This window comes from Podarcis raffonei, chromosome 7, assembly GCF_027172205.1.
Source record: "Podarcis raffonei isolate rPodRaf1 chromosome 7, rPodRaf1.pri, whole genome shotgun sequence".
Taxonomy (NCBI): Eukaryota; Metazoa; Chordata; class Lepidosauria; order Squamata; family Lacertidae; genus Podarcis; species Podarcis raffonei.
The window spans coordinates 89,634,703-89,657,059 of record NC_070608.1 but is presented as its reverse complement, the minus strand read 5'-3'; the positions used below and the strand labels follow the sequence as shown (position 1 = coordinate 89,657,059).

The 22,357-nt window shown below is 40.0% G+C and overlaps 1 protein-coding gene across 7 annotated transcripts in view; it reads right to left on the bottom strand.

Moving 5' to 3' along the window:
- Positions 1-22,357, bottom strand: part of CFAP61 (cilia and flagella associated protein 61) — a 123,458-nt gene that overhangs the window by 51,768 nt on the left and 49,333 nt on the right. For all 7 annotated transcript variants that reach the window (XM_053394887.1, XM_053394886.1, XM_053394888.1 and 4 more), the window contains 2 exons: positions 20,761-20,895; positions 5,489-5,616 (listed from right to left, as the gene is read on the bottom strand). In XM_053394887.1, the coding sequence (XP_053250862.1) occupies positions 5,489-5,616; positions 20,761-20,895 (263 nt within the window). The remainder of the gene's footprint in view (positions 1-5,488; positions 5,617-20,760; positions 20,896-22,357) is intronic.

Genomic DNA, 22,357 nt, shown 5'->3' with positions numbered 1-22,357 from the left:
ATTAAAACCAACAGTTTTTGTGATTCTAAGTTCTTTTAAACTGTTTTTAATATTGTGTTTTAATGTTTTAATGTTGTTACCTGCTCTGGACCTTAGGGTGAAGGGTAGGTAATTAACAATGATAATACTGAGTCAAAATAGTCACTCTAGGGAATTTGCTGGACTAGGATGTAGGGAAGCTAGATTTCTATGCTTGATTGATTTTAAAGGTTTTTCACATAGTAGCTCCCAAACTCATGTTAGAACCAAAACAGGACATGCAACGAAAAAGAGATATTCACTAGCTCCTTGTCGTTGTTTTGCAAAAGAGTTGTGCCTTTTGTACTGCTCCTGCTGACCAGCATAACTGCAGGGATGACCTTGTATAAATTATGCAGTGGCCTTCTACTTGCTTTCACTTGCACACAAACAGAACCTTTCATGTGATCCGGGATGCTGATAAATTAGGGTCCCTGATCATGTGAGGTGTTCTACTTCTGTGAACAGAAGCCTTTTGCAGACCTACCCCACACAACATGGAGATGATTGGAGAAGGAAGGGGAGCAGCATGCATATGAGGGCATTAGGAGTGAGGCTTCCATGCGCACTCCTGCCCCCAGACACACTTTGAGTGTTTGTGCTTTCACGCAAACACACCTTATACGTCATATATAACATATACAATAAGGCTCGTAATATAGTTAAATATAGGCAAGATATTAAAAGAAAAAATGAACTATATAATAATCCAAAAATAATTCAATCTTCCCTACCAGAGAAAAATGGCAGATTAAGTTGATGGATTATGCCAAAATGGCAAAAATAACCAGAAGAATCAGAAATCAGGAAGATTATGTTGGTTATTGGTAACTGACCATAAAACTTTAAACTGAAAAACTATTTTTAAAAAAATTAATTTTTTTTAAAAAATCAATCTCTTGACCTTCCTGAATGGTGTTGTACAGCTTCAACCACAAATATACAGAGGATATACATGGCTTAGCTTCTCCTTCCTTGATATATTTTGAGAAACTGCTTTTGTACTGATTTTATTCATAATTGGACAGCTCTGATTTGGTATTTTAATACTGTTTGGTATTTTTAGTAGCTTTACACTGACCTTTAGCAAAAATATATATGAAAATCTACACACACAAAAAACCTATCTCTGGCAGCAGGCTGCAGTCTTTAAAATAATCTTTCAAAAAGGTGAACAATCAAGGGGACAGTGAGCTAGGAAAGAAAGGGAATAGATTAAAGCAAAAACCAAAACCCACAAAGTGCAAGCTTTTCACCCTGATTCCAGAGCTTAATAGTGTACATGTGGTGCTACAATCTCACAAGGAATTCCTACTCTGGGACTGGTCATAAAGAATATTGTGTATCAAAGGACATGGAAATGGATAGCAGAATTATAATACAGGAGGGAATGCATATTATTTAAAATAGGGTTGGCTACCCTGTGGTAGCCATTGTACTACATTGCACCACAGCTCCCAGCATCCTTCATCACTGGGTCATGCTGGATGTCACTGATGTCAGTTGGAATCCAACATAAGGACAACAAAAAGTCATCTACCCTGGTTTAAATGAACCAAGGTGTGGGAAAAGGGAAGGTGGAGTTTAAAAGGCCAAAATGTATGGCATAGAGCAGGGGTAGCCAAGGGGATGGTCATTGTTCAGGGATACTGAGAGTTGGAGCACATCAACATCCATTTACTATGGAGAAGGGAGACCAAGATAATAAAGGGTCTGGAAAACAATCTTATGAGGAACTGTTGAGGGAGTTGGGTATGTCTAGCCTGAGAAAGAGGAGACTCAGAGGAGATAGGATAGCCATCTTCAAATATCTCAAGGGCTGTCATGTGGAAGATGGAACAAAGCTTGTTTTCTCCTGCTCTAGAGGGTAGGACTCAAACCAGTGGATTCAAGTTACAAAGAAGGTGATTCTAAATAAACATCAGGAAAAACTTTCTGACAGTAAGAGCTGTTCCACAGTGGAATGGACTCCCTTGGGAGGTTATGGACTCTCCTTCCTTGGAGGCTGCTGGGTGGACAAGATGATCCAACTCTGCAATTCTATGATTCTATGATTCTATTCTAAGTTTGTTCTTAACATGTTTGCTTACATCTAAGGCAGGTTGACTAATTTTTAAAGGGAAATAAACCTCCTTATGTTCAGTTGCTCTAGTGTTAGCACTTTTATCTTTATTTTATTTATTGCATTTATATCCCACCTTTTCCTCCCTGGAGTTCAAGGAGGCATACATGGGTCTCCCTTTCCTCATTTAATTCCCACAACTGGTGAGCTTCATAGCTGAGTGATGATTTGAACCTTTGTCTCCCAGGTCCCAGTCAGACACACTAACCGCTATACCACAATAGCTTTCCATTTTCTCATTTTTCTTTATTTTCCCACTTTTCTCATAACCAAGTTGGAAGTGAGCTGGGCTGAGAGAAGCCACAAGGCATAGAGAGGCAAGGTGGAAGATAAGGTTAGATGCAACTTCCCTCATCACACACTGGGTGGTGGTTGTGGCCTGTCGTGCCCAAGTCCTGCCCCAGGGAGCAATGCCAGGGCCAGGTGGTCAGCCCTTGGGAAATTCCTAGGCCAGCTGCTGGAGATTGGCAGGCTTTCCCGCCACCTGTTCATTTGAATTCTGGCCAATCTGGCCAGGTCAGGTGAGCAGGGCTTGGGACCTGATAAAAGCTGGCTGTACCCAATCCCAGAGACTGCAGTTGGCTGAAAAACAACCCTCCCTACCTGCCACATATTCAATGATGCTGTGGGTTTGTGTGTGCTAACCTTTTCCTTCTAGGGCACTGCATTCATTGACTTTGCTGTGGTTCAGTAATGGTTGCCCTTTTCAGAACCAGGAAGGAATTTTCCTCCAAACAGATTGGCATTTGGCATGTTTGCCTTCCCCACAGCAGCAGTCACAACTTTGGCGGATAAGGTGGAATCCTTCTAGTCTAACAACGAGTGTGTGTTGCAGTGGTGCATCACTCTCACCTCAGAACTGTGCGATAACATGCTACACTGTTAGAGGGATCTTCTAGGAAGTCTCTGTCTGAAAGCCAAGGCATGTGGTAGATGTGCTATAGAGCTTCCTTTAGTGGCTTGGGACGGTCATACGTGTTGACCTCCAGCTTGCAGATCACCCATTAATCCTGGGCTTGAGGCTATCATGTGATAGCCCTCCACCAGCGGGTCTGTGAGGGATATATACCGGTACCTAATGCCTAAGCCAAATCCAACCTATATCTGGAATCAATAAAATTGTGGCCAGTTTTAAAATCCCAGAACATTGTCCTGTCCAGTTTGTTCACCTTCTTGGCTCAGGTCTTGCTCTGGTGTGTGTCACTGTGAGTAGGTCTGCAATTACTGCCTTTGTCACATCTAGTTTGTCCCACAAAAGGACTAAATAAGGGAAATTGATTTCATTTTTCCAGGCCTGTTTAAGTGGCATAATACTTCTTTGCTGCTGTGGTATTTTTTATTTGTTTATTTTTAGAGGTTTGATTTTATTTACAAAATTCGGAGACACCAAATTTCAAAAAATAAACAAAGTAATAGGTGAAGCCACAATGAAAACTCCACAATTAGCATTATTAAATATTACTAAATGCATTTTTTGAGGAACATATGCTTGTTTGTTGTATGTTTGTTGTAGGATATATGCTAGTGGTAGTAGAAATAATGGTGCCTCGGTTCTGGAAGGACTTAAAGAGTGCATATTTGGCATGTTTGCAGGCCAAACTACGGGAAATTGTCTGAATGAAAAGCTCACCTAAAATTATGTATACAAAAAGGAAAAACACAGAGATACTTTTGCTGAAGACTCCCACAGTTTTATTTTCAGTAGCTGTAGGCATTCCTTCAAATACCCTAGTTCCCAAACTGTGTAGGTTTCAAAGCTAAACAACAAAAGTTTGAATTGTGCTTGGAAATGATCGGCAGTAGTTTAATTAAGAACTGGTGAGATGTATTCTGTATGACCCATCTTGGTCAACAATCTAACAAAACATTTTTGGACAAACTCAAGTGCCTGAGAAGTCATCAAAGGCAGACTCATTGCAGTACAGTGGTACCTTGGGTTACATATGCTTCAGGTTACATACGCTTCAGGTTACAGACTCCGCTAACCCAGAAATATTACCTTGGGTTAAGAACTTTGCTTCAGGATGAGAACAGAAATCGTGCTCTGGCAACGCGGCGGCAGCGGGAGGACCCATTAGCTAAAGTGGTGCTTCAGGTTAAGAACAGTTTCAGGTTAAGAACGGACCTCCGGAACGAATTAAGTACTTAACCGAGGTACCACTGTAATCTCATTTGGAAGTTATGAGGGCATGAACAACAATGGTTTCAAGTATTGTTCTAATTATTTGTTTTGCCATGTTACTTGTGTTTAATCAAAAGTAAATTATACTGAGTTCAAGCAAGCATACATAGGATTCAGCCTTAAACTCTTATGCTGTAGACCACCTTGAGTGCAAAAACTAGAAATGTTGGCTAAAATACTTTAAAATAAACACATTGTGAGTTACCCTTAGAACAAGAGACTCACTTTACATATAGGGCCATCTGAACCCCCATGCATAACTGTCCACACTTTATGAGGCAAACTCGCTTGCCATGGGTACACTGCTGTTACACTGCTTTCCCATCACAAACATTTTTAAAAATTATTATTAATACCCCACCCATCTGGAGGGGAAGATGTATGCGCTTCTTAATTTTTTTTATTTTTTTTTTACTAATCTTTTTATTGATAAATGTATGCGCTTCTTAAAATAACCACACAGACATGTCTACAACACCCAGCTTGGGTGACCCTCCCCTCTACACGTAAATAGACAAGCACATTTATTTCTAAATCACCTACAGTATTTGCTTTGTGCAAGTCAAAATAAGACCCAGGACCTTTCCTCAAGCAACCAGTTTAAAAGACTATGCATGAAAGGGAAGGAAAGTAGAGGGAAAAGGTAGGAGGGTTAATTTGAGAATGCCAATATGCACTAGGCAGATCTGTTCCATGTTGGTATTCTGGCTGGGAGGAAACTGTTATAGTCATCATACATCCCTCATTCTCTAGCTGGCAACTTACTCTTCTCCTCACCTCTGTATTCCCAGGGCATAAATTCTGCAAAGGAAGAAGGAAGGAAGCCCCCTGCAAGCAATGAGGGGTATTATTTGAATATTCCCATTTCTAATGTTTTTCTATAAGGGGTATTTTGCCTACCCTGTAAGTGCTTGCTGCAGGAAACACCTAGGTACCTACAGCAATCTTATTTGTTGTATACACATTAGAGGCAGCCTGAGACATCCCCAACATGGGAGTGAAGGGGGAAGGGGAAAAGACTCAATGTGCACACAGAGCTTTGGGTCACAGTAGCATAAGTAAGTTAGAAAAGCTGAAGAAACTCAAATGTAGAAAAAAAACCAGAGAAATATTAAAGCATACAGGATTTCCCTAATTATAAGAAGCTACACACATTAAATACTTACCAAAAAATCAATGTTTCTAGGAAGGCGATTCCAACATTTGATGCCCCAACTACTACAATTCTAGCATTCACCGACACTTTAGGCTCCAAGGACAACTTCCGATTAAAGTGGTTCAGTGCATACTTTACCTGCAAGAGGAGTTAACAAAAAGAAGTGATGACAAAATGATGAGAACTCTTTAAATGATTTCTAACAGCATTACTAAGGAAACAGTCTCAACCATACGCAGATATTCCAAAATTTGAAGGAATGGCATACATTGTACTTCTATGGAGCTGCCACCACAGATCATGACTAAACAATTTGTGATATAGTTAATTTCATTCCTATAAGAACAGAAAATTTGTTGAAAATGATGAGCCATTGTTGTGAAAGACAGCTGACCATTGTAGCAAGCCAATATAAATATCAAATTAAAATAGCTTTGGAGAACTGAGCCCAAACTAACAAAATGAATTTCAATAGGGACAAATGTATGGTTCTACACTTAGGCAGGAAGAACCAGCACACAAATATAAGATGGGGGACACCTGGCTTGCCAGTAGTACACTAATAAAGGATTTAGGGGACTTAGTAGACCACGAATGTCATGCAGCAGTAAAATAAGCTAAAGCTATTCTAGGCTTCATCAACAAAAGTCGAGTGTCCACATCAAGGGAAGTAAAAGCCTTAATCTTTCCAGCAGTTTCAAACCATACCTGGAACACTGTGTCCAGTTCTGGGCACAATTTAAGAAGGATAATGACAAGCTAGAATGTGTGCAGAGGAGGGCGACCAAGATGATCCAGGGTCTGGAAACCAAGCCTTATGAGGAACAGTTGAGCAAACTGGGTATGTTTAGCCTGGAAAAGAGGGGTCTGAGAGGAGATATGATCTTCAAATATCTAAAGGGCTGTCACATGGAGGAAGGAGCAAGCTTGTTTTCTCCTGCTCTGGAAGCCAGGACCCAAACCAATGGATTCAAGTTACAAGAAATGAGATTCAGACTAAACATCAGGAAGAACTTTCTGACAGGAAGAGCTGTTCAACAGCTACATCTGCAGTGGACTCTCCTTCCTTGGAGATATTTAAGCAGAGGTCTGTCCTATGATCTAATCGAGATTCCTGCATTGCAGGGGGTTAGACTGGATGACCCCTTCCAACTCTACAATTCTATGATTTTGTGATTCTAGGTGTGACACTGCTGTTGCTCACAACGATGCTAGTGCTTGGAGCTGCTCTAAAGTTTTAAGCAGAGTTAAAAATTGGATTCTGTGAACAGGTTTAGCTGCTGACTCACTTTGCTGGCCTGAAAACCACAAAATTCCAGTACAGAATCCAAATAAAGGAAACATATTCCTGAAGATAAAAGTGTTAACAATTTAAATGTGTGTTCTTTTTAAGATTTTTTTTTAAAAAACTCCAGATACATGTTTTTCCTCTGATAATACTTTTGCAGTGCAATCATGACATCCAGTGGCCAATGTCAGCGACTAGTATCAGTCAAGTGGTGTCCCTAAAAATATTCCTTTATATGTTCTACAACATTCTTTGATGATTACATACCTAGTAATTTCAAAAGATGTATTTCAGGTACAGCAGTACTGGAGACATACTAATTTAATTCTTCCTTCTTCCATGGGAACTCTGAATTGTTGTTGAATGGGAAGAGATCTCTAACAAAATTCTTAGCACTCATATGAAATACAGTTCTCAGAAATTTGTGTGTGTGTTGATAGTTAACATTAGTGATTGGTTGTGTAGACATGCACTGAATATCTGCCCCGTTACAAGGGCTGCCCCGTTAAAGAAACACCAAACCACCCTCTACAGGAGCCAGAGCTGCTGCCACTCAGCAGGCCCAGCCTAGAGAATGGCAGGGCCTGGAGCAGCTGTTGCTCTTAAAGAAGAGCTCATGGAGCTCAGAGGAAGGAACAGAGGAAGGAGAGTGGTTTTCTGGGGAGAGAAAGAGAAGGGCAAAGGCTACTAACTGATGCAAAAGAAAGAGGGGGGTTTGCCCTGCCGGACTTAAAGTTGTACTATGAATCAGCGGCGTTTTGCTGGCTGAAAAGCTGGCTGCTTCTTGAAGACACAGACATTTTGGATTTGGAAGGGTTTAACAACAGATTTGGCTGGCATGCATATATATGGTACGACAAGGTAAAAATTCATCAAGGTTTCAAGAACCATATTGTTAGGAAAGCATTGTATAAGGTTTGGACTCGATATAAAGATTTGTTGGAAAATAAAACCCCCAGGTGGTTGTCACCAATGGAGGCTAAGGAAGTGAAAAAACTTAATATGGAATCCAAATGGCCAAAGTACTGGGAAATTATAGAACAGGAGGAGGGAAAAGTGAAATTGCAGAGCTATGAGAAACTGAAGTCAAAAGTAAGAGACTGGCTTCATTATTATCAGATAAATGAAGTCTTCAAACAGGACAGGAAAATTGGCTTCCAGGTGGAGAGGTCAAAATTAGAATCAGAGCTATTGGAACCCAATACTAAGAACTTGTCAAGAATGTATAACCTGCTGTTGAAATGGAATACACAGGATGAGACGGTTAAATCAGCTATGATTAAATGGGCGCAAGATATTGGTCATAACATTATGTTTGCTGACTGGGAACAGTTATGGACCACCGGTATAAAGTTTACGGCATGTAATGCCTTGAGAGAGAACATTATGAAAATGATTTACAGGTGGTACATGACCCCAGTCAAGCTTGCAAAAATTTATCACATGCCCGATAATAAATGCTGGAAATGTAAGGAAACTGAAGGTACTTTCTACCACCTTTGGTGGACGTGCCCAAGGATCAAGGTATTCTGGGAAATGATTTATAATGAAATGAAAAAGGTGCTTAAATGCACGTTTGTGAAGAAACCAGAAGCCTTTCTCCTGGGCATGGTAGGCCAATTGGTGTCAAGGAAAGATAGGACGTTTTTTATGTACGCCACAACAGCAGCAAGAGTACTATTAGCGAAGTATTGGAAGACACAAGAACAACCCACACTGGAAGAATGGCAGACTAAGGTAATAGACTATATGGGACTGGCTGAGATGACCGGCAGAATCCGTGACCAAGGGAAAGAGACGGTGGAAGAAGATTGGAAGAAGTTTAAAATTTATCTCAAGAACTGTTGTAAAATTAATGAATGCTAAAATGTCTTGGGTAATGCAAAAAAGAATTGCAGTAATTAGTAATTGGATATGAGAAATAAGATCGAAAGAAAGTATTATATTGAAATTAGGGGATGCTGAAAAAATTGATAACAGGGATGCAGAAAGGGGAGGTATGGGGAAGTCGCTGAAAGAAGGCTTAAGAAATGAAAGGTTAAGAAATTATACGTGTTTATATGTTTGTATGTCTCGTATTGTGTTGTATTGTCTTGTATTATGTGTGGAAAAAACCAATAAAAATCTATTTAAAAAAAAAAAAAAAAGAGAAGGGCAAAGGCTCTTGACTCCAATGCTGCTTTTTTATCAGCCAGCAAGGAGGTACAGGGGGCCTTAAAAAGAGACCTCTGCTACCACCCCACCCTTCTAGGTAGATGATATAATGGGACAGAGCTGCTGGGAGTAACTGTAGGGTATCCGAAGAAGGGGTCAGTGACAGGACTGCTGGACTGCCTACAAATGCTGAAATAAGGAAAAGACTATGAGATTTTAAGTTGAAATGCTACAAAATGTAATAGGGTGGACAAGAGCCATCAAGAACACCAGGAAAGGAAAATCAACCTAACCTCATTAGATAAAAACACCTGCTTCTAAATTACAACTTCGTTCTGAACTTGAAAAACTGCTCGCCCTTCTCTGTCTTTTCCTGTTACTTCCCTTCCCTTCCCTTGCATGTCTTGTCTTTTTAGTTTGTAAGTGTGAAGAGGATGGACTTCACCTTATTAGACTATACTATGTCATAAAAATAGAAACCTGGGCTATAGGTTTGTTTGAGGGTTATGGGGTGGCTTGCCAAACCGACTTGTCTGGGTTCAAAGTGGGAGCTGGAAAACCCACTGAAGATGCATGTGTCACGCACAGTCTGTATGCAGTTGGGAATTAATACCCAAGAACCTGATTGAACCTTGATTGTGGGGCATATGAGTCACAAACTACATCTGCCAGTGTCTTGCTTTGGTACTAAGTTTATGAATGGCAATCCTTACTAAGCTTACTGTGTCTAGATAGAGAAAATGGATGGATTTTGTTCTTTTGCTCAAAGTTGGGGAGATTCCTTTGTGTGCATATAACTTTTCTTGGGTTTAAACCTTCTTCTTAAGAACTACCTTCTTTTTATATCTTTTAAGTAAACTTTTAGCTTCTTAAAACCCTAGTCTAAAAGCTCTTACATGCTACTTTTGAGTTGTTCTTAGGGAAACTCATGAAACATTTTAGGCTAATTGGGAAAAAGCAGCACTGCAGTAAATAACTGCTTACCTGGAGGCAGCAGAAAGGTCTAAGGGCAGGCATGGCCAAACTTGGCCCTCCAGCTGTTTTGGGACTACAGTTCCCATCTTCCCTGACCACTGGTCCTGTTAGCTTGGGATGACAGGAGTTGTAGTCCCAAAACAGCTGGAGGGCCAGCTTTGTCTAAGGGTAAGGGTTAGCAGAGCTGTGTACTCTCTCAGTTGGCCAGGAACTCCCTTCCCCCATGTGGTGCTGGGAAGCTGGAGGGCCATGACAGTAAGTCTTATGGCAGCACTGACCCCCTTCTCTCTTTTTAATTGATCTGAGTCACTTTGGGATACAAATTTTTTGAAAAGTGGGTTAAAAGTATATTAATAAATGGTTGGTATGGGGGTTTACTTCCTTAATCTGCTTGAGGCCATCTGAAGAAAAATGACTGCAAGTCTGCTTTATTCTTCACAAATGGCATGTACTACTGTAGCTAGCATAGCAATCTAATGCCTGTTCCATTCAATGGGATTTACTCCTACATAAGTATGCACAGGATCAAGAATTTTGCCCTGTTGGATTCTGTTCTTACAGTGGCCAACTAGATGCCCATGTCACATGTCAATAAAGCACTATTGAGTATTTTGTATGTATTTTAAGTAATTTTTATACTATATGGCACAATGGTAGAAGGATTCAAGAGAAGGGGAAAGATAAGCAAGATGTATTTTTTCCATTTTCCTTCCTTTGAAGGCTATCCCAATTCTGTGAGTCCTGAACAAGTAATCATTAACTAATATGCAACAGAGCAAGATTTATTATCTGTGAATACAAGCACTAGGCCTTGTGTTGAGCTTAGCCATTCCTACTGTGGCCGCCTGTCACATTATTTCCACCTGGGAGGGCAGAGTGCTCTCCTGTTACTTCTCTGGCAGCTGCTGGCAAGGGGGACATTTCTGGTGTGAAATTCAAGGATCAGTTTTGCATGAGGCAAGTCAACTCCATTGATTTTAAGAAACGATTTACCTCCACTTAAAATGCGTACACAGGACTTTAGGGAAGAGGCACACTATTTCACAAACGCATGGGCATACTGCAAATCTCATGTCAGTACAGCTAGTGTCTCCAGTATTAACTACTTCCTTTCTCTAGCACAACGAGCAAGATTTAAATCAATATATTATTTGTGTTCCACTTTTCTTATGCCCCAAATACATATTAACTTTTGGGCTATCTCTTCCAAATAAGTTTTTTTTTTAGAAAGGTATCAAAAACAAACCATTTGTCCTCTATGCTAAAAGAAGTCCCAATGCAAAAAGAAGAGACAAAAATGTTAAGAGATCTGCCACCAGATCTAGGAGTCTTTATGCAACACTTATCCCCAAACTAACAGCGCAGAGGCTGGGAATCTTGAGAGATGCTACTCAGTCATCCTAGACATAATGGCAGGGAGGCTGAGTTTTGGGGGGCAACCAACATGGGCACAACATGTTTCTGATTTTCAACCAGAAAAGAGGAAAAATTGCATCCCAAGTTACAGAAATGTAAGAGGAGAGAGGATGTAAACTCTGGATGAATTGAATTATTGTAAGATTGACTCAAGTTAAATCTTGTGTATTTCATCCCATCCAGCCTCCGTTTAAATATCCACTTACAAACCTCAGAGAATTTCCTCTGCAATTCAAAATGTCTGGCCATACATTTATGAAGCCAAATCCATGATCGGTGTACATACATTGGTATCAAACTATAAATATTTATTTGTGGCTTAAATAACTTTAAAAAAACTTTTGGTAAGGCATTTAATGTAGAACAGCTTGCCATACAAATAACCAACCACCTGCTAATTCCAGTTCTATAACACCCATTCTGAGCTTCTACAACAGTGAATCTGCCTGAAAAATGCTGTTAAGGTATCTTCTATTTCATTCTCTTTTAAAAGAACATATTAGAGGTGCAAGAAAGAATAAATCAACAAAAACTGTTGTATTCCCCTTGTTCAGACTCTGTGATACAATGGACTGTTGACACAATTGCTGGCTGCAAGTTAGTCTGATGTACAAGAATGGATCACTACTAATGTAGTCGCTCTGAGTGTGTTGTCTCTGAGTATCCTACTATATTGAACATGGCTTCCCCAAGACAGTACTGATGCATACACACATCCAATAAATGAATAGAAGATGAAGTCTGCTAGGTGATGGAATATAGCAGGAACCCTTTTCAAGTCTGTGTTGTTTCAGGCCAGTTGGCTTCAAGATGGCAGCAGGAGGTCAGTTAGCAAGCTATGCAGTAACCATGGAAACGACGATTGAGTCACTTTACACTCCCTCTGGATTGTCATACTGGGGAGCAGAATTGTATTGCTATACCTCAGACAAAAACAAAAATTGCCTATCCTACATACAACACTTCTTTTCACTTTTTTCAACCCTCCATTGATAACTGCCCATCTACAGTTTCCTTCTTCATCTCCCACTTTCCATTTTGTTGTTCATTCTAATTCCTCTAATCTACCCCACTTCTGTCAGTCTCCTAGCATTTTTATTACTCTTACTCATCTGAGAATTTTGCCCTGCCTTTCTCTACAGGAGGAGACTCATCTCATGTCTGTTTCCTCTGCCATTTCTTTCTTTGGGCCCTTGATCTCCTCAATATCTCAATTCCTGTTCTCTTGGTCTGCTGTATCCTCCACACCTCTTTACTCTTTCTTTTTATTTATACCCTGCCTTCTGAAGCTTCTACTACCTTGAAGAAGCACTTGCCTGCTCAGTCACACTTTGATGTAAGAGCAGCTAAGCCAATGGCAGCAAAAGAGGCATCACCACTTCTTGACGACATCCACCTGTCTTTAAAGACAATCGACTGCACCTCTGGGGGTGAAGTCAAGCTGCTGCGTTAACAACACTGAAGTGACCTCCCTGGGGTGCAAGACTGGGCAGTGTATATGAAAGTCCTGGACTGCCCAGATGACAAGACCCTTCTTTTGGCCTCAGTGATGTGCTCCAAAGGAAAGCAGAGCAATATGTTTCTGCATGTGCAGAAACAGCCTTTTAGACCCACTGTTGGTCTTGTCTGCTCAATCTGCCAGAGCCTGTCTTCACATGCAGGGAGTGTCCCTAACTCACAGAGGATTTGAGACCCATTGGCTACCCTCACCTAGTTTAGCCAGGCAGTTGAAGCTGTTTCCCAGGGTGAGGCTGCTTTCACATGTTAACAGCTTCTAGGAACCACAGGTGAGAGCGGAGTGCAGGCTGGGGACCAAAGGTAGACAAACTGTCCCAGAAGGAGTACAAGGTGTCTCCCACTAGAGATACTATCCCTCCCCTAACACCCCATACACCCCATACTGGTAAGCAGTGGGAATACAAGGCCCCCTTCTTTCACTCATCAGAAAGAAAAAGAGACTCATTCATCCCCTTCAGGCTGTGAGGAAGGGACCCTTCCCTTTCTCCAACCCTTCTTGAAAACTTATTGAGGTTATCTGTGCACTACTTTCAGAGCATCTGACAACCAATACAAAATGTTTTTTTTTTTAAGGTTAGAAATGGGGAAAGATCCTTTCTCTACCGTCTGTCTGCTGGGCATGGGCTGCCTGTCTCTTACCTTCAACTTACAAAGTGGCCAAGGGTGATTGTTTTTATATTTTTGAAAAAGAGATGAGCCTCAACACTCTGTGTTGCTCCTCCAAATTCAAGTCCATGCTGATCCTCAAGAGGCATCCAGACACCTGTGCACCTCCTCACTGAGACAGCAGTGACGCACCCAGGCCCAGAACTACACTCATTACATGCAATGCTTTAAGAACACTGCTGTGCTTTAAAAACATGTTTTAAGAACTTTTCCCCTTTACTTTAAAAACTCTGCATGAAATATTATTTTTGATAGGCACCTGATACCTTCATGCAGAAAACTGGTAAAATGTGATTTTGCATGCAGGGTCACAAATTTTAATTCAATTCACACACATTCCAATACAATATTCAATGTTTATTGTTATAAAAAAATTAAAACAAAACACTATTTTGCTCCTCAAAAGGCATGTTCAAATCTACTTCAGTATAGCTAATGTTGTTACATACTTAAATTCAATCTAACACTTTGATGCTCTGAGCCCTTAATATTGTGACTTCAAATGTCAGACATTTCCATTTGATATGAATTTAATTTTGAAAGAGCTTCTGTTCTGAGTCTAACCCAGGAAAGCTCCTGCTGCACCTCTGCGAAACACTCGCAGCTGGGTCCCAGAAAACACTTGCTGAGATTTAATGTGCCAAAACTCAGCAGGCTGCCTGGCTTGTCAAGACCAGCCTCTGGTTCTATCACAATACCTTGCCTACAATACCCCAGGCCTATAATTTCTCTAACACAGCTACAATTCCATACTTTCAAAGTACGATTAAATCACAGAACCCCACTGATAGTGGGGTCATGTTTTATGTGGATAGTAAGCTTCCTGTACCTTCATTATTTCTCTGTTGTCCATATTATGTCTCCAAATCACTGCCCTCTCACACTTTCCCCTCCCTCAACCCAGATTTTCTCATACTGTACTTTCTCCTTTTCAGAGTATTCCTAGTATGAGAAAATCTGGACTGAGGGAGAAGGAAGTGTGGGATGACAGTGATCTGGAGGAGAACATCATGGATAATCAATGGAGGTACAGGAAACTTACTATTCACATTAAACAACAGTGTGGATGAGCGTACTGTCTTTTCTGTGAATGCACATAAGACAAAAGAAATACACAAAAATATGTTTCCCTACTTTCAGAACTGCTATAGAATAAGTTTTGAAATTCTATCTTGGTGTGCCATATAATTAAGCATCCAGATTTTATACTTAAATTAATAATCACAGCACAACTGAATAGCAACAATGGGATATAAACAGAAATGTGCATCTCGCTTTGGGGGCATTGCTGAGTATTAGTATTTGAAGAATAATATTTATCTCGCCTTTCCAAACAGCTCTCATCACATTCAGCAGGATATCAACCCATAAGATTTGTGCTAAAGGTTAATGAAGAAAGAACCAGCTTTGCAGGCCAGAATGAATATTCCAGTTTATGGAAAACAACATTAACACCTGTATACTACTGACATCATGCTTTCAAAGTGAAGATAGGTCACCTTACTTTTAATTTCACACATGCACATAAGTGGTAAACATTCAGAGCATTCTTGTTAATGATGCCATCTGCTGCCTCCTCATAATTGCATAATGCTCAGGCTTCCAGACAAGATGTAATGGCAGCAATACACAAACCTGCTGACATTTACAGTGAGAAAATTTATGATCAGCCATCAGCTCAAAACAAATGTGTTTGCATGACTGCTAGTGCTATAAAATCATCAACTACATGGAACAAGTGATGGTAGAATAAATAATGGGTTTTCATCCATGCATGTTTTACACAAATCATTAGCAATTTGTTACTCACGTACAACAGAATCTTGAGCAACAGTTACTTCTTGGAAAATCACTCTCTACCTTGCTAAATTAAAGCTGTACTGTTGAACCATACTTAGTTTTACATGATCTCATCTACAATATCATAGACTGATGCTTTACTAAAAGGCTGAACTCAAAAGCACATGTATCAGGGAATAAGTCCCATTCAGCTCCTTTGGATTTCTATATTATTTTCAGCTGATCCGAAAACAACCCAATTTCCACTTCATTTTCTTGAAAACTAACTGCCCTTGTTGCCAATTTTGGCACTACTGACTCTATGGCTCTGATGCATAACAAATGTTAGGTTGCCTTCTGAAAAGACTTTTGGTTTGTGGGATTGCTATGCATTGGCAAACAAGTGAACTCTAGAGAATATCCAGCCAACATTGGGTCCAAAACCCACTTGTCCATCTGCTCTTCCACATGTGGGCAAAGTGCAGTAATCTGCCCCCAACAGACCCATGCACCAGTGCAAGTTTGGGGTCAGGCTGAGGAGTTCCTTTTGTGAACTTAAAGATGAATATGGAGGCTTTTGTGACTGAGGTCCTGCATGCCCAGATGAGTGCTCTTTCAGTTCTAACATGCCTTGAAACCTTCACATGGGAGCAAAAAGTGGTTCTGATTAATTCTGAAAGAACTGCAGGGCTTTTGACTTGTGCTCAGCTTTCTCACCCATGGGGAGCAACTTTTTCTTATCTCAGGACTCTACTAATACCACCTCCAAAATGGAGTGCTGACTAGCCTGGCCTGTGAATCTGGGACTACATCCCACTTCCACAGCCAAATATTCTGGTGCCCCACAGAATTGGCTGACAGACCCCTGGACTCAAACTGTAGCAAATTCCTGGGAAGAGTTAAGCAGTTAAGTTTGAGCTCCAAACAATCTTCATTTGGGGGAACTATATAGACTCCTGAAAAGATCAATTGCACAACCAACAGGATAAGCAGCAACAGGCAAACAGGTTCATAGCAGGAGCCCCAGGCTTTGCATGGGCAGCAGAGCTGATAATATGGAGTCCTGTGAGGTCTGGATTGCCAAACTGAAAATGCATAAGCTAATGCTTGTGCAACAGCAGCTTTCATCACATAATGGTCACCAGTATGCCATTATTCAGGCTGCATTTGATCAGTGGACTGTGATCAATATTCTACCTGTCTTTGGATTAGGAAATGCAAACCTGTATTTCATAAACCATTACCAAGCTGAGAAATCTTTCAACAATAACAAGAGATTCTGCAGCCTTTTTGCGTTCGCAGCAGCAGGAGAAACAACAATCTTGAAGTGCATAATAAAACTTGACAGAGTGCAATAAAGATACAATAAAACATGAACAATGGATGGTCAGAATCAAGAAGTAATTAAATAAACATATTACATTTTTATTCTGCATCATGGAACAGTTATTACTGTTAATTATAGCACCTATTTCAGGGTCATATTCATAATTTAAAAAGACAGATGGACAGCAGACTGCTTCCAGATGGTGAGAAAGTAAGTTGAAAATAAATGTTTAAAATACAATTATTAAAAATTAGCTAATCTCAAGCTAATTATTCACATGGGATAACAATAATACTGTCAAAAGATATTCTGCTTAAACCACATTTCCCCCTTGATCCAAAAGGGATACTCTCGCTGAAGAATCTGTTCTCCCTGTGAAACACCTCTAACTATTATGGCTTATTGAAGAGCCCATTGGTATCCCTATATCTGTGGAATTTCTTGTGACCTTTATTCTCTTCTAAACCACATGATCAATTTCCCCTTCCTTGGCATCCTTGGCAGTGTCCTGACAAATGAAGAAACCATTACTAATTGAATAACTAGCTGACTGGAATGCGAAAATACATTGCTCTAAATATTTATTCTTTTCTTTTCTGGAGTAAAATGGAAATATTAATAGTTGCAGACTAGCATTCCAATATAACAGATTTTGTACAGTTATTGATAAAACAAAAACACTTGTACAATATATAAATCAAGTTAGCTTTGTCAGGAAGAAAAAATCCAAAGAAAATTGAGCAACACACATACAGAAATATTGGTGGCAATCCTAAACAGTAAGCACAGCAGATAGATGATTTAAAAGCAGACTTATTACCAAAGGGTTGTATCCAATGTTAGTCCTACTCAGAGTAGAACCACTGAAAATAATTTTCATGAATAATTTAGGTTCATTAATTCTAGCCTCTCTCCATATGAACCTACCCTAGACCCTGAGATCATCTTCTGAGGCCCTTCTCATGAAAGGTGCAGAGGGTGCCAACATGAGGATTGGCCTTTTCTGCAGTGGCTCACCATTTGTGGAATGCTCTCCCCAGGGAGGTTTGGCTGGCGCCTTCACACCTTATACACACAAAAAGTTCCTCTTCAACCAGGTCTTTGGCTGATTGACATCCCTTTTAAAATGTGTTGTGAGAAGGGGGATTATTGGGTTGACTTTGTTTTTGTTGTTATTATGCATTTTCTTTTTTTATATAATGTGATCTGCCCTGAGATCTACAGGTATAAGGTGGAATACAAATTTAATAAATGAACACATAATCATCAATCAAACAAACAAACAAAACAAACGTCTAGTCTGAGTGTAACTTAGTTGGATACAATCCAAAGAAAGTATTTTTTTCACACAATAATTATCAATCTCAAACAACAGCAACTTAGTGTAGCATGCACAAGGCTTTCTTCCATCATGGAGCCTAAAGGGACATACATGTATGTTTGAATCCAAAGTAGAACTATGTGAACATTCTATCAGTGCAAGGTTTTCTGCTTGTGCAACTGAGTATTTCCTCCTCTCCTCCCCTTGCACATTTCCTAAATCTGGTCTAGGGGTTCCTCCAAACCCCTGGCGAATATTTTTTGGGAGGGACAGGGGGAATGTCCCATTGTGCAAGTAGAAACCCATGTGCTGATAGGACTGCCCTTGGTTCCCAGGCAGTCTCCCATCAATGCAATGACTAGACCCAGGCATCCTTTGTTTCAGCAAAGTAATGGCCTCATGTGCCCTGGGGCGTCTGGGGTCCAATACATCTTAAATGTTAGAGGCTGTGAGAGGCCAGAAAGAGATGAGTTTACTATTTGCTTCTTTATATAGCTTTAGTGCTACTGCAACTTTCCTATAGTGTCACTTTTCACAGGCAGAGAATTGCTAGAACAAAGGACTAATTTAGGACATTTCCCCCTCATACAGGCAACCCCCCCCCCATTTACACAGGGGTTACATTCCAAGACGCATTGGTGAAATCACATAGAAACACTTTTTCCTTATGGCAACTGAGGACAAGCCGGTGACGGGAACAACCAAGGTATAAGACAGTACACAGGAGACAAGTGAACAGAGATAGGAGAGGGCATATGGGATGCGGCTAGGACAGAAGAACTGGACAGCAATGAGGTGGCTGGTAGGAGAATTTGGTGGGGAAATGTCACTGAGAAATTCTAATATGAAAATTCCAGGAATTAAAGGAAGGCAAGCTGGGAAGAAGCAGAAAAGGGACATGAGAAGGGAATGTGGAAGGGATCAGAACAGCCGATAGAACAATATATATGTGTGGAGGATGGAAGCAAGGCATAAATATGTTAGTATTTAATTAGGTTTTAGTCCAATACCAAGATAAACAAACAACAGATTCCTATTTTGAAGAGCATGAACTAATCAGAAAAGAGGGTCTGGAGAAAATGGAAACCAGGAATTATTTTAACAATAAATATATATAGAGAAAACGATATATTAATATAGATATATAGTTCTATAGACAATGAAAGAGATGTGTGTATATAAAAGTTGTTTTCAACTAAAGCATTCTTCACAAATGAGACAGCAAGCACAAGAAAAACAGGGTGAAATTGTGCTAGAAAAATGTAAAATGTAATGGTTCTGAGGATTATTAAAAGATTGGGACAGAAAGGAAGGAATGGAATAAGAAAATAGAAGTACAGAGGAGATTTCATCATAGAATAGTAGCAGAAAGTAAAGTAGAGAAAAAGTTCCTAGAGATATGGAGGGAATTCAAAACCACAATCTATACGGTTGAGGCACAGTTTGAAACATTTTAGCTACTTGAGATTTGTGAAGCCAAAAATATATTAAGCAACTATGAAATGGAAAATTTGAACTGTGCTATAAGTTCTTTGTGTCAGAAAAGTAACATTCATCATAAAACCAATATAAAAACCTTTATGTATCTTTTTCTAGGTGATTTGCAAGTAGATGACTTAGCACCAACAAAGAAGAGGTATCTTGGCATATTTCTTCCTTTGTTACTTAAACATGGAAATGAACAGATACACAATCCATTTTCCTTGTTTTAAAAAATTCTGCATGTCCAATTAGCATCAGTACACTATTTCTGTAAATTGCTTTGTGTGGGTTTTTTTTTACAATTAAGCAGTGTACATGATTTTATGAAATATAAACAAGCAGCTAAGAAACTAAAAATACGCTGAGAAAAATGTAAAGAATATTGCTGAATGCAGTTGTAAATGTGGGTCCATTTTATGTCCCCCAACCAGAGAAAGGTGAATCTGTGTGCAGGAATAAGTTTCCACGCTTAGATGTGCAAGGGGCAACTGTGGGGGGCACAAAATCCCCCATGTCCAACAGCCACATGAAGAGACTCCGATTTAATGATCTACATGCACAGCAACAGATGGCACACCTACTGCATCCCGCACCATCCTCAATGCGCACACCACGTCTCCCTTGTTGGGGCTGGGGACATGATTAAAAAGGGATTAGACAAGTTCATGGAGGATAGGCCAGCTATTTGCCCTAATTTTCAACATGAATTTTCTCTTCTTTCAAAATCAGCATTGATATATTTTTATTTGAAGTGCTGACTGCAGATACATAGCTAAATAAATAAATAGATGGCTACACAGCAACCTCAGAGGTGGTAAAGCATTGAGTTGCTGGGAGCTGACAGCGAGAGAGGCTGTGGGCTCCAAGAGGCATCTGTTTTTGGCCACCAAAAGGAAACAAAGCTGGGCTAGATGAAACTTTGCTGCTATGGTTCAGCAGAGCTCTTTTTATGACCACAGTCAGATACTGCTTTTTTCACTAGTGCAAATGGCCTTTTTGACGAGGGGAAAGCTATAGAAGGAATTACAAGCCCATGACTTTGTTTTTCTGGGAAGGATCAAACTGCAGAATAAAATAGTCTGATAAAATATCCATTCTGTGAATCTGACGATTTTAAATACTTAAATTATTATTATCAACATTCTGAATAATTTAAAGGCTGCTAGTTGCAATTCTCTGTTTGAAACACATGTTAAAAAAAGATAGCAGAGCACGACAAAGTAAGGGCATGAACATCAGGTTCAAGATAATTAAGAAGCAGCACACCAACATTAAGACAGTAATGTCATCCCATCTGCCAAATCCTACATTTAGTTGGAGCTATGCCTTTTGCTTACTGCGGCTTCTGTTACCCACCTGATCCTTAGAGACCTCTTTTGCTGGAGCATTTATGCCAAGTTTTTCCAGAGGATAGACAATCTGTCGTCTTGGTCGCACGGGAACCATGTAATGAAGGGCAGATGTCAGGGAATGGGCACAGGGATTCTGGAACTGAAGGACAACAAGCTATATTTTAGCGCAGATAATGTCATAAAAGTGCATCACAGATGTCTGTAGCGGTGCTTTGTGAATTTAAGAATCCTTTATCCTCTTGATTAAATCCAGGAGAAATATCACCAAAAAATAAATAAACACTCTCAGAGCAGAGGAATGGATTGCAGCTAATTCCTGACACTAATGAAGATAATTATGAGAGTAATTATATTACTATCTCAGTGGGAACGACAGATAAACAAGTGGTTTGGTTTATGGGATTTTGTAGCACAAGTAGTTTCCCCACAGGAATATATTCCTTCAGTGCAATCATGAATCATCTTCATCCATGCTCATTAAGGACGTTACATGCTTACTGTTCACCTCTGGTTGTTTGGCAAAGGAGAAGTTAAACATGCACATAGAAAATGCACATGAAGTAAAAAGTCATTTTCATTCAAATACAAATGTTAATGAAGTAGCATAAACGTGAAGGAAAAAAATCTCCATCCTTCCATAAATACAGGAAATGATTAAAAATACATTTACCTTACTGCAAGTTTAGTTATAATCTGCATTTAAACAACAGTTGGGGAGCAACAGGAAATGCAAAAAACAAAAAAGTTTTCAAAAGTCTGTCACATTAAAAAGTCTGGAAACCTGCTGTTTAAACAGAAATGACATCCCATAAAAAAACCTAATTTTCTTCAGTGTAGAAGAGAACCAAGTATTTCTAATGCTTCTTTCCTGCATAATTTCCCCCCATTTCAGCTGCATATATGGTAGGCATTCATTCAATCCCATATGCAATTAGAATTATGCAAGGGGAAAGGAGGGCCAACTTCTCGGGCTGCACACACACACATCAGACAAGGTTCTGAAGCAAGGAGTCTTCTTTACATGCATAAGCTTCCCCCATGTGGCCAGGGTTCCAAATCACATAAGGAGCCCACACTTGTAGATCAGGCTGCCCAATTCAGATCTTTTTCTCTGCTATGTGGATGGTGGCAGAGCCAGGCAACAGGGATGCAACAGAGGGGATGGGGCCTGCAAGCATGATCCTACTCCCCCCGCCTCATGTATTTCTAATTGTGTGAGGGCTTGAATGCCTGAATAAGGGTAATGGTAATATTTCAGGTCATAAAATGTAACTTGCTCATCTGAAATCAAGAGCTTAAAAAGGGCTACGAACAGCCAGAGCACTGGGATCCAAAGAGCCATGTGCAACATTCCATGTATGCACTGAGACTTGTCCTGCTCTCCCTTCTCCTGGCATCCCTTGAAAAGGTGCTTCCAGGGACTAGGGGAGTCATTTCCCAGAGCTTAAAAGAGGCAGTGGAGCATGGGGAGCATGTGCAGAGGTATTTCTTTGGATCGAGGCCCATTCCTTCAGAGTTTACACTGTCTTTTTTGTACAAAGGACATTTTCTTGAGTCCTTGTTCAAAATCAGTCCATCTTCAAACAGTTGAGGCTGACCTA